The 16225-nt window shown below is 45.4% G+C and overlaps 1 protein-coding gene across 1 annotated transcript in view; it reads left to right on the top strand.

The window, feature by feature from the left end:
- The first annotated feature begins 1407 nt into the window (after nt 1–1407).
- LOC105910055 (pituitary tumor-transforming gene 1 protein-interacting protein) overlaps nt 1408–16225 on the top strand; it is a 20106-nt gene continuing 5288 nt past the window's right edge. Inside the window, exons 1-6 of the mRNA XM_012838734.3 lie at nt 1408–1659; nt 2498–2544; nt 2657–2765; nt 6235–6343; nt 8941–9006; nt 12772–12818. Of these exons, the coding sequence (XP_012694188.1) occupies nt 1542–1659; nt 2498–2544; nt 2657–2765; nt 6235–6343; nt 8941–9006; nt 12772–12818 (496 nt within the window). The 5' untranslated portion in view covers nt 1408–1541. The remainder of the gene's footprint in view (nt 1660–2497; nt 2545–2656; nt 2766–6234; nt 6344–8940; nt 9007–12771; nt 12819–16225) is intronic.

The following is a 16225-nucleotide window of genomic DNA, read 5'->3' as shown; positions in this document are numbered from 1 at the left end:
TGACCTTCCGCCTCCTCCGCCTCGGTTTGGAAATTCCAAATCTCATCAATGCTATAATGACGCACAAACGTTGATAGATGAGTATAGTTACACGTGTTTACAGCATGAATATCTTTATGCCATGGAGAGCGATTTCTCATGTCAACACAGGAAGATGATTGTGACAAGAGACATCGCAGATAAGGTTTCAAATGCATGTTGTGGCAGCTGGTAGCTTGTAACCCAGATTATTTAAGACCGTGAGCCACAAGCGCTTTATGATTCATGAATATTCAAATAAGGTTTTCATAAGAAACACCACCTTGAAGGGAAAATGATGGGATTTTCCGGTCTGTCAGTCACAGGATGGAGGATCTGTGCTATGGCTGAAATATTATGTCATTCCTCAAAGTCAACAGTAGGTGGCAGCAGTAGGTCAATGTTGAAAAAAGTGGACCCACTGCATCAGCTGACAGAAGTGATGGTGAATTACCTTACCTTCCATGAAAGTACACTGGAGTAGAAAAAACTATGTTATCACACAGAAAAGTATGTATATAGCACAGGATGGAAAAATGTGCAATGCAAGTGAAATACATGCCTGTGTGTGTATGTGTGTTTATGACCTGGGGATGCGGATAAGTTGCACTGTCCTGTTGACATTTGACTGTTTTTTTTACAATTATTTTCACCCTTGTTTCAATGCCATCTCCACATTTTCAAAACTCCTCAGATAGACAAATACCTAAGCACATCAGTTAACCGTTCATGAAAAATGCACTACGACCACCAAAACACTTCCTATAGCAGATGCTGCCACCTAGCAGGACTGCTGTGGCACTCAAAATACAATCAATTAAAAAAACCACACATTTTCTAGCTGCAAACAAACAAAACAAAGCAAAAACTACATTATCCACCAAAATCAGACAAATCTGTCTTATTTCAAGTGTATAGTTTAATTTGTCTGTCACAACACAGCATATTTTCATCTACAGTGAACACAATTTTGACCGGTTTTGTCCGAGTATCTAAATGCTGGTGGTGAACAGGTATCCATGAATTTCGGTGGTCACTGAATGCATTTTGTATCAAAGCAATGCAAAAGTATCCACAGTTTAGTGTACTGATATGATGAAAATGATTGTAAGAAACTGTAATTCTGATGAACAAGTGAGAACAATTGGCATGCCGTCTTTACTGAAAGCATACAGCCTACTAATTATATTATAAATATTATTATATGAACGTGGAGGGCTAAGAGTTGTCACATGGAAGTCTGAGGTGGAAAATTCCTCATGAAATGTTCTCATCATGCTTTAAACCAGTTGATATTGAAGCATGTGTAATTTGCATTACTTTCGCCTGAACAGTAGGGGGCACTACTGATACAGTTTAAATCCTCTCGTTCGGGAACATCAAAAGCAGGAAACAGGAAGTCTCTTACAATCAAACGTCGTCATTGCAGATTAAGGGAAAGGAAACTTTTTATATCAATTTGTGAGGCTTTTACGAAGTAGACCACCACGTATCATTCACACCGTGGATTAAATACCTACAGTATGCTTCCACAAGGAGCTGGCGGTCTTGGTTCGACGTTTGTTGTTTTCATTGTCATCTCCAGTGTTGCTCATCAAGGAACTTGTCTAACTACGACCACTCCAACACCTGTTCAGAAGCGTAAGATTTTCTTTCTTATTGTGAGCCTATTGGTTGTAAAAACTGGTGCGTGCAGCATTAAAATACATGTATTGATCATGGTGGTCTGTTTAGAGGCAGCTGTCAGGACCGACATTTGTATCACTCCTTATGCCTTAACGTTACTTAGCTTGTTTGCACAGGGTAGGACAACTGAGAGTTTAAGGCAAAGCCAGCAACTTTCACTAGCCACAAATAACCTAACGTGCGATTCTAACATCAGATAAGTCGTAGGTTTGCTTAACGTTAACTGTTGTTTATAGGTCAAACAATTGGAACAAATTCCTGACAGCGGGCTTACTGCTGGCACATTACATATATCCATTAAATATTTCTTAGCATACATCTTTATCACTTAAGTTGCGTGACTGGCAAGTTACTTAGATTTCAATATTATACTGTTGCAGCTGGCTGAAGCCAGCCAAATTTCTTTCTTCTGTGACCCACAGACCATAATGCCATGTGTGACCAGTTGTTTAGGATGAACGTTTTAGGGATTAGCGTAAATGCTTGGGGTGGTTATTGTAGTCCTGTCACGAGGCATAATGTCTGGGCACTTTTGCTTTCAGATAGGCTGAGTGAAAAAGTCAGTTCGTGTCGTCCAATACCTCATTTTTAGCAGCCACTTGTTTGCAGAGATGTTTATTAGTTTCTAGTATGTACCTAAAACAAGGAGATATGTCCATATATCCTGTAATGGGCAGCAGCAAACAGCTCGTTAGTCATCCCTCCTCTGTAGCTGCTGACTCACGATGACCCCATGCAAAATTTCCTAAAGTTTACCATTGTGTCATTTCTTCAATCATATTTGTATCATTAGCTTGCCGTGTCCGGACATCATGTGAAGACTGTCTTACCAATGTAACGGTAAGCCCTTATTTGATGTGTTTCCTGATTTGTTGATTATTTATCTTATGTTTGTATTGCCCTCATGCTTTCTCAAATGAATAGTACAAATATATGTTCTCCTCATCTCCAGTGCCTTTGGTGCCAGACCAATAATACTTGCAGCCATTACCCAGTCTCCTCCCTCCTCCCTCCTGCCTCCGTGTGCCGCATGTCCGATGCCCGATGGGGGGTCTGCTGGGGTGAGTACATCACTGCCTCCCACTGCCACCGCTGAGAGGGACAGGCCAATATAGCCGGGGGAAACCACTGAGGGATCAAAAAAGACAAAGTTTCAGTCAACTAACATAGGTATACTGCACAAGTTAATTATGGCAGCGTTTACTAACATAGGTGTACCGCACAAGTTAATTATGGCAGCGTTTACTAACATAGGTGTAGCGCACAAGTTTATGGCGGCGTTTACTAACATAGATGTAGCGCTCAAGTTAATTATGGCAGCGTTTACTAACAGGGGTATACTGTACGAGTTAATTATGGCAGAGTTTACTGACATAGGTATACTGCACAAGTTAATTATGGCCGCGTTTACTAACATAGGTGTACCGCACAATTTTATGGCGGCGTTTACCAACATAGGTGTACCGCTCAAGTTAATTATGGCAGCGTTTACTAACGGGTATACTGTACAAGTTAATTATGGCAGCGTTTACTAACAGGGGTATACTGTACAAGTTAATTATGGAAGCGTTTACTGACATGGGTACACCGCACAAATTGATGGCAACGTTATGATTCAGTTCTTAGGTGTCTCTCTGAAGTGTTACTTTCAGATTTCATTGTTTTAATATTCATTGTTTAGTCTGAGCCGCAGTGCAGATAACATTCACCTTGTAGTTCACCTTGTAGTAGAACACTACTCAACTCTGCACACTTTTGTTGTCTCAAGGATGTACTGAGTTTAGTTGAATAGCACAGGTGAACTATTCTTACTTTAGATGCTCAAACTTGCTTTGCATGCTTGTTTTCTATACATAAAACTCTTAATGAGAGTATGTACAACAAAAAACGGTGTAGTGGCATCGACATTTCAACAGCAACATAACATTGGTTACAAATATAATCTAGAAACTAGGATATTATGCCTTGGCAACATCGTGATTCAGGTCTTGTGTTGTTATCTTTCATGTGACTGTATTTGATTGTCTTTATTTTGCATAGCTCAGTTCATAGGTTTGTCACTCACAATGCTGAATAACTTTCACCTTCTAATTGAGCACAGACTGAGAATGGCATGCTGCTGTGTACTGGACCTGTTTACTTAGGGTGTTGCACGATAAGGAGTCTTGTTTGAACAGCACAGGTTGCTAGTTCTTTCATTAGAGATGTTCTATTAATGAAGGAAAATTCATGAAACGTGTTGTGCATGCCTCTTTCTATGGAGAGGATGAACAGCAAACAGTTGCACAGGACTGTGTAGAGTCCTATATGAACTTTACTTTGCTTGCAGACTGAGCTTCTAGTGTGTCTAGAGTTTTGTTAAAGAAGACCAGAAGATGAGATCTATGAGAATGAATTAGGCTTAGTAATGACGGCTGTAAAATGGCCATCACCACAAGGGATGGACCATATGAAATGAAAAACAAAATGTTGGTTGTGGAAGGAAGTCTAAAAAAAGCACCCCACAAACACTGATCAGAGTCTTAAATGTGTCAATGCACATCAGTCAAGCCCTCCACTGCAAGTAGAACAGCCCTGACACCTCCCTTTTGCTAGTGTGATTTGAATTCCGAGCACATGCATGGGGTTTCACAGCGCAGTCTAAGCATATCAAGCCGACACAGCTAGGCGCTGATTGCTGACGGTGGACGCTCGCAGCGTTGTTGATGTGTTCATCGGGGCTTTGTTGACGAGCGCCGTGAACCCAGCCCAGCAGGAAGTGAGCGCTGGCCACCGCTGGAGCCTCTGCGTGGTGCTGCTCGGTATGCACGCGGCGTGCTGACTGACTGACTGACTGCAGCATTCCCACAAATGTTTGTGGAGGATTTGTGCGCCAGCAGATTGGATTTTGAACTTGCATTGTGTCGTCAGCAGAACAGCAGCTGTTTCGGAGGCGGAAAAAAGTATCTAGGTCAGGATTTTAGCTTTCCATTCGAAACATTGTAGGCTTCATTTAACGCGATATTAAGTTTCCCTCCAGTACCTTCAGACATTGCTCAAATTAATATGATTTCAAGAATTTTTCGACAGGATTAGATTCAACCCCAGAGCTTGGCCTGTGAACAGACTGTGCTTTGTGTTTTCTCTGTGATTTCAACTCATCTGTGTGGCCTGTTCTATTATTCCTCCTCATATACACAATATATGTAATGCAACATAATGTTAAATATGTATTTCCACTTCATTGTGCTTGAAGATCATCTCCATCCACTCATAGTGACCAACCACACAAACCCAACGAGTTTAACCAACCTCACCATTGACGGAAGCCGTGTTAGAAATGCTGAAATACATTCAGAATGAAAGCAGAACATATGGCTTGTCATATGATACTTCAGTGATGAGGGAAATGTATAAACAACGAATGCTGTGTATGCTCAAGAAAGTAACGGTTGCTTTCAGCAGATTTTTCTGTTGTCGGAGTTGAGCAGAAAGTAATTTGTCAGGCAAATCCCTTTGTTTGGGGTCTTAGAGAAAGGATTTGTTTGGGGTCTTGCACAAAAGGATTTGTCTGGAAGCCGCCCTAATGAATCGACCTTCTCCACATTCCAAACTCTCAAACAAATGGGATTTGAGGCTCCACGGATTGTTAGGGTTTTCTGATGGTGTACTATCAGCTGACAACCAGCAGATGGCAACAGTGCACTTGTTAAGGTTTTCTGATGTTATAATACCAGCTGGCAACCAGCAGAGGGCAACAGTGCACTTGCAAAGAATGCTTCCTACATCTCCGAGTGCTTAGTTTCAGTATGCATTCCAAACAGCTGCGAAGAGATAATCTTTAACTCTCCTAGTTCCTTTATAGTTCTGTACTGTAGAAGTCATAAGGTACATCCATACATCCATATTCTTAATGTATACTTAAAGACCCAGGGTCTGACCCTAAGGGTCTTCTCTAAACACAGGTCTTACTTTGCCAGTGTATGTTCCAGTGGACATCTGCTGGCTGTATCAAGTTGTAATTTAGGGACATGTTAGGGACATGGCAAAATGATCTTTATGTAACATAGGACAATGTTGTTTTGAACAGTTAAGAATAATATATAAAGAAAATGTAAAGTTGTGTTCATTGCAAAAAGATGCTGTTTTCCAAAAAGCCAATATCACATTGATTGCTGTTTACATTCTTATAAAACTTACCACATAGCATTTATCCCTCACAATAAATATAATTTACACAGAATGTCTGAGTTGCAATGAAAGTATGGCTATTTTTACAAGTGCACGGTCAGTGGGTCATACTAATTTGTCTTTCTGTTCTGTGTTCTGTGTCACGATCACTATAAAAAGTTGATAAAATAATGGCTACCACGCCACAAAAATTGCCGGCAGCATCAGCCATTGTGTCTTTCGAAAGAATCGTCTTTCAGCCGGGCAGCAATTTTTCTGTTGACGCATCAGAATATTGTATCAGTCTCTGTTTGTCATTTGAAGATGAGTAATTGCAAGTGTGTGTGTGTGTGTGTGTGTGTGTGTCTCCCCTGCAATCAGTGAACTTCGAGGCCTTGATCATCGCCATGGCAGTAGTGTGTGGGACCATCCTGGTGAGCGTGGTGGTGTGCTGTTGCTGTTGCTGCTGCTGCAAGAAGAGCTCCTCTGGGTAATTCAATTCAATTGTATTTCCATAGCACCAAAACAATACAATTGTCTCAAGGCGCTTTACAGAACCCAGTGCCTGAACCCCCCCTTAGAGGAAGCACAATGGCGTCAGGGGAAAGGAAAACCTTTTTTTTTTTGAATCAGGAAGAAATCTTAAGCAGAACTGTGGCACATAAGGGGGGGCCCATCTGCTTGAGGCCGGCCGTGTAGACATAGAAGGGGGGGGGGGGGGGGGGGTCGTGTGGCAGAAGGGGAGGGGAAACAAACACGGGGTAAATACACAGGGTAAATGTGCATAATACATACATACATACAAACATATGGTATATTTATACACAAATATTTATACACACACACACACTCACAGACACACCTATATAAATACACACACACACACACACATACATACACACTCTCAAACACACACACACTTTCTTCAACAAACTCTCTCACATATACTCTCACACTTTCTCTCTCTGGCTCACACTCACACTCTTCACACTTCACATAGGCAGCCAGTAACATACACAGTCCCGTAGACATGAGAACTACGTTGTTTTTTACGTCTTGCAAACAAACTCTCATTAATGCCGCTAAATGGGAAAAACACACAGAATCACATGCATATACACTGAATGTTCCCTCACACACACACACACACACACACACACACACCACTCTCTCTTCCTCTGTCTCAAACTCACATGATGTAAGTAGGACTCTGGGCTCACGCTCAGTCATGCTGCTGCTGCAGCAGCATAGGTGGCCAGTGTTTGCCTCCGTCGGAAAGAGTCACTCCGGTGGGAATAATGATGAGATTCTTCTAAGCCCAAACTAGGCCATGCATGCCCAGACAAACACAAGGACTGAAAAAGAGAAGAGAGCGACACTTGGGAGCAGGCTAATGCATCACACATAACAATCGGGGTAAAGCACAACATGCAGCATGATCCCAAAATGACAGAAAAGTTAGGCAGTTGCGATTTTAGTTTTGCTTGTAATTCTCCGGTTGAGCGAGCGAGCGAGCGGCCCTGACCTTCCTGTCTGGTGTTTGTGGAGGCGTGTGTGAGAGCGAGCCCCTTCTCCAGCGCACCTTGGCTCCCCCCTGACTCCTCTCTTTTCACATCCACTGCCCCTCTGGGGTCAGACCGCCTCTCTCTCGCACAGACCGCCTCTCTCTCGCACTTGCCCCAAATAACGCTGCCCTCTTGACGACTAAGTTCACTTTTCTGTAGAACCCCCACCACCCCGTCTCTCTCTCTCTCTCACACACACACACACACACACAGACACACACAGACACACACAGACACACACACACAGACACACACACACAGACACACACACAGACACACTGATATCTTCTGCTCTCATAATCCTCTATTCCTGTTTGTAGAAGTTTATAAGGTTACGCAGGTCCGCACCAGTGTCTTTTGATTACACCCATTTGTGTGTGTAGGTGATCATGATCAGCTGTGTGTAGTTGTGCAGACATTCATGGTAAACACGGTGAATCTGAGACCTGGCGAAGCCTCTCCGTTGGGAGATTTGCCCAAAAGTCATTGATCCGCCTCAGCGTCTGAAATAACGGGCGTAACCAACAAAAGTGGGTTTCTTGACCCCCGATCGATGTCAGTAATTTCTCAGTAGATGGGGAAGATGGAAAGATACAGAGAGATGATCCCCCTCTGTAGGAATAGCTGTGCAGTCTTTCTCACTCTCACAAGCACACACACACACACATTCTCACGGCATCACACTCTTTTAACTTGACATCTCACACACTCTCTTCTGCATTTTCACCTCCCCGCGCCTTGAGGTGTGCTCCCTGCCTTTCTCTCCTGTTCGTGCGAAGCCGCTTCGTGTCTGTGCATACATTTATCATCAGCTCTCCCCTCTCCGATAATTAACACTGCACACACACACTCACCTCCAGAATGCGCGGCGCCAGACCTTCTCCCCCCGGTGAGTCGACACGCCACACACATTTTCACCATCGCCCCAGTTAAGATCCCACCGGAAGAATGTGCCATTTAACCCTCCGCTCGTAAAGCAGATGATTAGTTGAGATTTGCCTCAGTGTCTTTGCACAGGCTGGGCCTGCTAGAATCCATGGAACGGAGGTCATTTATAAGATCTGTGACTCGCGACCTTGACATCTGCATTAAATGACCTTGAGATTGCAGAGTCACTCCACAGAACACGCTTCACACTCTGTGTCACTCTGGTACCTTGTTCTACATTTAGATTTATGCATTCATCAGACACTCTTAAACCTTAAAGTGACTTAAGAGTAAAGACACTTAAACCAAGGGACCTTAGAGTGTAGTACGGGTATACTAATGGCACTAGTGGGTATTAATCCCATGGCCTTACTAAGCTAGTTGAGCTGCAGGACCACGTCTGTTGACAGGTTTAGAAATTAGACGCTTACTCAGACGAGGAGAGCCGACGAGGACTCATGTGACATGTTTGCCAATGCAGAACTTGGAAATGTCAAGCTGACAAAAGCTGAGGCAGCATTTATTTTGAGGCTGCATATTGTGGGCTCTGAGGTGGGTAGCTAATGTGTTTGTTTGTTTGTTTATGTATGTGTAGACCTGACAGAGACGAGGAGAGGTTGGCCAGAAGACGAGAAGATGTCCGACAGCGCTCAGATGAACGGTGAGAGTCCGCACCTCCATCAACAAACTCTTTTACCAACTCTCACATTAACTTCGAGTCCTGGGCACGACGTTAAACTGCACCCGGGCAGATGGAGCTCAGCAGTGTGAACCACACAGCAATTGTCTAAGTGAAGGAAAACCCTGACAGAAAACCAACTGGTCCTCCCGGTTGGGGGTTGGGCTACAGGCCCATTATTATTATAAAGCATTATTACTGAAACTGCAACTATTCAGAAGTTGCGCCCTTGGGCGCCTCATGGCGTGGAGAGAACTAACATTAACTTAGCTAGCAGACATGAAACAGAATAACGAAGCAACAAGCAGAATTAGCTAGTGAACTTGAGGTTAAACTTAGTGTAGTTAACTTACACTTATTTTACTTGATATTATTACTGATATTGCATTCATGTGTCAATTTTTAATTAGGCTGATATGTACATTTTCCAAGTAGGCAAATATATGCAGTAGAATTCAACAGTTGGTGTTATTCTAATCTTCTGGCAGTGGTTTCCCTTCTATAGAGAGAGGCTTTCGTGTTTGTTCCTCATCAATCCCGTATGTGTCCCAGCTGCTGCGTTTGGACAATGAGTTTATGCCAGTACTGCTCAAAAAAGCCCAGGACACGATGTCCAAAGGACATTTCCAACACGACGTTTCGTTCCTCCATTTTCATCCCTTTTATGCTGTTCTCCAACAGATTCATGGGCTTTTAGAGATGGAGTTTTGTGCGTAGCAGCTTGTCTGGGGGCAGCAGCCTAATGAGCTGCTTTAGACGCCCACTGGTGCGGAAGGATTTTTCCGCAGCGCAGAGGGGTGGTGATGGGGTGCCAAGGGGGCAGATTTGGAAGGAGGGCTTGAGGGGACATGGGGCATTCCCTTATCTGCATGTGTGTGTAACTGGAGCAGGGTGGCATAAAATGGCTTTGAGACGATTAATCAAAATCAGATCCACTCTACAAAGTACGTCCCACTAGCATATGTGAGGTAGGTGTATGTGGACTGGTGGAAAATGCATTGGGTCTGTTGGGAGTCTCTCTCTGTGTGTGTGTGTGTGTGTGTGTGTGTGTGTGTGTGTGTGTGTGTGTGAGAGAAAGCGGTGTGGCCTCATGTATACCCAGCTCCCACTGGGCCATACCAACCCTGTATCACAGGAATGCGCGCTGAGCGGATGACAGTTTTACTGTGGAGAAATCCATTCATGTTTCTGGTCTACTCTGTGCCTCCCTCACGGGAGACATAAATCTCCACGTGTGTGTGACTGTCCTCCCGCCAGCCCCCATAATCACCTGTTGATGAAGCTGCGCCGCTGCTCTGCCAATAACTCCATTGAGCTGTGACCGGCCGCAGGTTCCCCAAGGCCTCGGCATGGACATCTGCTGGCTGTGTTCAGCTCACCCCATGGTCTGGGCAGGAGTTCCCTCTCCTCCTCCTCCTCTCAGCCTCTTACTGCTAGTCCCTACATCCTCCACACTTGTAGACGGTGTGCATAACTATGAAGAAAAGCTGTGTGTGTGTGTGTGTGTGTGTGTGTGTGTGTGTGTGTGTGTGTGTGCGTGTGCGTGTAACAGATGGCGTCCAGACCCCTGCTCCCTGCCTGTTGAATGGTGTTGGTTGCTCACAGATCACTACCTGGCCGTAAAGAGAGGACTGATTTACGGCAGGCTTTTTGGGAGTGTATAGATACCGACTGGATTTACATCCCAGGCAGGATGGAACAAAGCAGCCCGCCTCTCCGCCCCCCTGGGCCTGTGTGTGTGTGTGTGTGTGTGTGTGTGTGTGTGTGTGTGTGTGTGTGTGTGTGTGTGTGTGTGTGTGTGTGTGTGTGTGTGTGGAGGGGTGATGATGTGTTAACAGACGTTCCTTCGCTCTCTCCCTGGCCAAGTGTCAGGACCCCATATAAAATCCTGCTGCTCTTGTTTATGATGGACCAGTGGGAGGAGGTGGGGCAGAGATGGCTCTACTGGGAGGTGTGTGTGTGTGTGTGTTTGTGTGTGCACGGATGATCGAATAGCCAGATAACCGTTTGCAGTATAACTATTAAAATACTAGTACCCCTATTTGGTAAATATGGTAAGGTTATTTAATAACTCTGGCTCCCATAGATTTACATATAAAATTCACAAATTCACTTTCTCAAAGTACTTTCTGCCGCCAGCCCCCTGTGTGGGCCCTTTTTAGATATTCAAACATCAAAAATGGTTCATGTGCGCACCCCTACTGGGAGCATGGAAAGATTTCAACAAAGACATTAACCCTGCCCTTTCAATAATGCATGGCAATCGCAGGCTTCCAGGGCCCTTCACTGTCCACTCGATTCCCGTGCGTGGCTGCACATCGCCTTGCTTTTGTTTTCTTACACCGGCGATTGATTGACGTTCAACACCAGTTCACGCGCTGATGAATGTGGTTATTGTGTGTTTTCTCTTCAAATATGCACTCCAATTGATTTTATTCTCTGCAGAGAAAAATCTGAAACGGCACGGAAAGAGATGAAGCACCAATGGCTTATTCAGCAAGTGTGTGTGTGAGAGTCAGTCCAAGGGTGTGTCTAAGTGTGTTCGTGTAAATGCATGTGTGCGCACGTGCAGTGTGTGTGTGTGTGTGTGTGTGTGTGTGTGTGTGCGCCTGCGTGAGTGTGTGTCTGGGACTGTGTGCCCAGTGTGTCAGTGTTCGTCCCTCTCTCTTGAGCTCATCCCCCCCCCTGAGAACTCTCCCATGCGGCCATCAGAAGTGCTGATGTACCGCTCAGACAGTCTCAGCGATAATGGCTGACAGTCAGAAAGTGTGAGAAGCGTGGTGTGAAGCCAAAGTGACAGGCTTGGCACAGAGCAGCCTTCCTGTGGCAGGAGCAGTGCCTCGCATGCAACACCCCTGGCCTGAGAGGAGAGGAGAGGAGAGGACAGGACAGGACAGGACAGGACAGGAGCGAGCGAGGGAGGGGGGCCAATAAGCCCATTGAATACTCACACATGTTTACCGTCCTGCCCATCACTGGAAGCTCCTCAGATCAGACGGATCTTTAGATTTTTGTTTTCTTTTTTTGATATTTTATTAATTCTTTTAACCAATCCTTTGGCAGGGAACACACACACACACACACACACACACAGTAGTGAGCAATTAGCACACACACACAGTAGTGAGCAATTAGCACACACACCAGGAGTAGTGAGTACACATACACACACACACACACACACCAGGAGAAGTGAGCGTGCACACACACACACACACACACACACCAGGAGAAGTGAGCACACACACGCACGCACACACACCAGGAGTAGTGAGCACACACACGCGCACCCAGAGTAGTGGGCAGCCACTTCAGCCACAGCCTGCGGGGATCAGTTGGAGGTTAGGTGTCTAGCTCAAGGGCGTTTCAGCCTTAGATGTTGAGGGAGGGGAAAGTGCTGTCCATGCACTCCCCCCACCCCCATTGTTTCCTGCCAGTTCAGGAGGGCAAACCAGCGACCTTTCGGACCCAAGCCTGCGTCTCTATCCTCTAGGTCACGGCCGCACCAATTTATTTTGTATTTTATTGTGTACCAGAGGTTGGAGTGGACAGCATTTTGTAAAAGTCAATGAAATGTAATAATAGTCCCCTGTGTCTAAAACTGAACTCCACATGCTCCCAGAAATGTTTACGCTATTCTAAAATACCAGACATAATGACAGTCTCCCATGTCTTGTTAGAGTGTGGATAACATACCCTGCCCTCTGGACATTTAAAATCATCCTCCCTCCTTCTGTCTCCTCACAGGAAAACCGACAGGAAGAATCGACACGATGAGATCCGCAAGAAGTACGGTATGTATGACCTCTTGACCTCCCGACGGCCTGTTCACCACATACAGACCCTCAAGCTAAGCATAGCCCTACTGTTCTCCATACAACTGCTCAACTCCTCACGTTTGTGGCTTCCTATTTAACATTTGTAGATCTAATATGTATTTATCTAATGCAGTGGAATGGAATGGAAGAGTACGGTTCTCTGTGCTTATGTGTAGGTAAACTAAGTGGGAGGCCTTTCAGCCATAAAAGTGCCAGAAGACTTGGCTGTAATTTGCTGAGATGCAAGTGTTGTTGAGTTTGGGGAAGAAGAGAGTAAAGTTGTGATCTCCACACCCTAACCTCAGAAGCTCATCAGCACACAGTGTTTGACGCCTCATCTCACCCTGACCACTCTACAGGCGCTAGCCTCTCTGTCCCCTTTAGCTGTCACCAGTCACGTAGCATCACTTTTGGACCGCATTGTGTTAACTTCAGCTTTGGACAGGACTCTGTTAACTTCAGCTTTGGACAACACTGTGCTAACTTCAGCTTTGCACAGTGTTAACTGGATACTTTGTGGTTGTGCCTCAAGGCTTGGAAACCTACACAACTATGAAGTAGGTTTTGATTGGCTGATCCATTTGAGCGTGCATGTGTTAAAATCATGAAGTTACTTTTGTTATTGAGATGCCAAATCCAAAACACAACACACAAACAGCTCTGAAGATCATCCACACTTATCTTTGAATACATGCAGCAACCTTGGTTGCATCGCCCCTTGCACTAGAGCCAAATAAACTGAGCCTCAGCTCTACTGTAATCCCTCATACTGCCTATTTCTGTGCTGTCTGCACTGTGCCGGGGCTAATGCAGTGCCTGACTAGTGCCTTCCAGCACTGTCATTTTCCTCTGTCAAGGCATCGTCTCACTTTTCGGTGTGACGGTGGGAGAGAAGATATCACATTCACCCTGGGGCCATGTGTAAACTCACAGCTGAGATTCACCGGCACCATGATAACACCTTACACACACACACACACACACACACACACACACACGCCACCTCAACCCCGACACAATGAAGATGCTCTTTTCCTCAGTGGACAGGTTTACCTTCAGCTGTGTTTAATCAATGTGAACACGGTCCAATATCATGTCTCGGCACCTTGGAGAGTGTGTAGCTCATCACGTTTGTTGAGCACGCCGCCATGTATCGCAAGGCAGAGTTGCTTACTAGACGTCTGCGTGCACTGTCTCTCTGGCGTAGATTCACACTACATGTACACATACTAAGTCATTTAAAGCAGGCGCCTTGTTTTTCAGGTCATGGGGCCAGGAGGCATTTGCATTTGAAGCTATAGCAGTTGTCTCTGACAAGCTGTGAGTGTTAATTACACACACAGGGTCGGTGCTAGATGTTAGCGTTAGCCTTGCTGGAGTCATGGGAACTCTGAGGGCCCTGAGGCCGGGGCTCACTGACCCCACTGCCAGTAAGAGGCCTCCACAGGAGGGAGAGCTGAAGAGAAAGGGTGGGTGGGGGGGACTAGCCTCTTGCACATGTGGTTTGGGATGAGGTGCTCCAAGGGCCAGTATAAATCTACCACAACCTTGAACGCAGCAAGGGGAGGTCAGAGAAGAGGAGACGTAGCCTACTTCAGCCTCCTTTTCCCCACTCCTCCCTGCAGGGTAGGCTTAGGTGCTCACAGAGGTTTAGGGTGTGTGAAAAGAAAGCACATGTTCACTGGGCAGGGTAATCTGCACTGATCTGTAGAGGGCCTGGGCAAGGACACTGGAAGGAGGAAGCTGGTCTAGGGAGAAGGAACAGACAAGAGGACAGAGATTGAGTGGAATAAAAAGCAAGGCGCTGAGAAAAAGAACAGGAGAGTTTCGAGTTGACACGCACACACATACTCAAATAAACAAACACTGTGTGTGTGTGTGTGTGTGTGTGTGTGTGTGCGTGTGTGTGTGTGTGTGTGTGTGTGTGTGTGTGTGTGTGTTGCGTGCCTTAATAAGAAAACAGAAGAGAGGGTGGGATGGTCGTAGGGTCTCTTTAGCATATGGTGTTCAAAGGCAGGTTTGAGATCAAATGCAGCATGGCTGTTCTCAGGCAGGTGATGCTGTGCTACCTTGGTCATTGCTCACTCTTCCCCCTCCTCCCTTCCTCTCTCTTCCTCTCTCTCTTCCTCTTTCTCTGTTCTCAGGCAGGTGATGCTGTGCTACCGTGGCCATTTCTCACTCTTCCCCCTCCTCCCTTCCTCTCTCTCTCTTCCTCTTTCTCTGTTCTCAGGCAGGTGATGCTGTGCTACCGTGGCCATTTCTCACTCTTCCCCCTCCTCCTTCCTCTCTCTTCCTCTCTCTCTTCCTCTTTCTCTGTTCTCAGGCAGGTGATGCTGTGCTGCCGTGGCCATTACTCAGTCTTCCCCTCCTCCCTTCCTCTCTCTCTTCCTCTCTTTCTCGGGCTTTCATGGCTTAGCAGGGCGGTTTTGATCATCTTTACCCCTGCGTAGAGTAGGAGGCTTTAAACTGATGGCTTAGCAGGGCGGTTTTGATCATCTTTACGGTGCATCGAGTAGGAGGCTGTAAACAGATTGCTTGCAAAGACCTATCCTTTCTTGTCTCCCACTTTCCCTTTCTGTTTTTGTCCTTTTTTTCTCAAATTCTCTTTTGTTTCTCTCCCTCTCTCTCACGGTCCCACCAACCCCAAGACCTCCTCTCGGGTATCATTTCTGTTCATTTTTTTTCCATCTGGAAGGTTAGGGGTGGTTTTTGAAAGGTTAGGGGTGGTTTTTGAAAGGTTAGGGGCGGCATCTGAAAGGTTAGGGCTGGGTGTCTTGCAAAGAGACGCGACAGGATAAGGGGCAGGTAGCCACCTTTATCGTGCGGTCACACGGACACCAGAGAGGGACAAAGCGTCCGGCTGCCAGTCATTTACAGTTAGAGTTGGCGATTTACAAGGACAAGAGACAAGTGGCTGTTGCAAAGCCAACTAGGCGGGAATAGGCTAGATAGAGGTCTATTTTATGCAAATACTGAGCGATGCGACTAACAATAGGAGGGAAGACAAATGATACAGTTGTGCAGTCACAGCTTTTTAGCTTAATCAATACATCGCAAAACCACATATCTACCGAGCAATATCTCACTACCTAGCTAACTAGCTAAACTGAACAGCAACACTTTCTCACGAATTCGAATGTAAATTCATTGCAATTAAAGTTAAAAAGTAGAAGTTCTTGTTTGTTTGTAAGAGAAGGCACTAGGAACCCTAGTCACCTTAGGCACCCAAACATTTTGCGACAATAGCCAATAGCCTTGCCTTGCTTCTGCTACCAGTTCTGCATACTTTAGCTTCTTCCTTTCAAAGGCTTCCTCAATCCCATTTCCAAAGGGAATGGTTAACTCAGTAAAGTAAACAATGCACTCACACTTAGAAAACAACG

This window comes from Clupea harengus, chromosome 11, assembly GCF_900700415.2.
Source record: "Clupea harengus chromosome 11, Ch_v2.0.2, whole genome shotgun sequence".
Classification (NCBI taxonomy): Eukaryota; Metazoa; Chordata; class Actinopteri; order Clupeiformes; family Clupeidae; genus Clupea; species Clupea harengus.
Note: the sequence above shows the minus strand (reverse complement) of the source record. Positions and strands in the feature narration are given on the sequence as shown.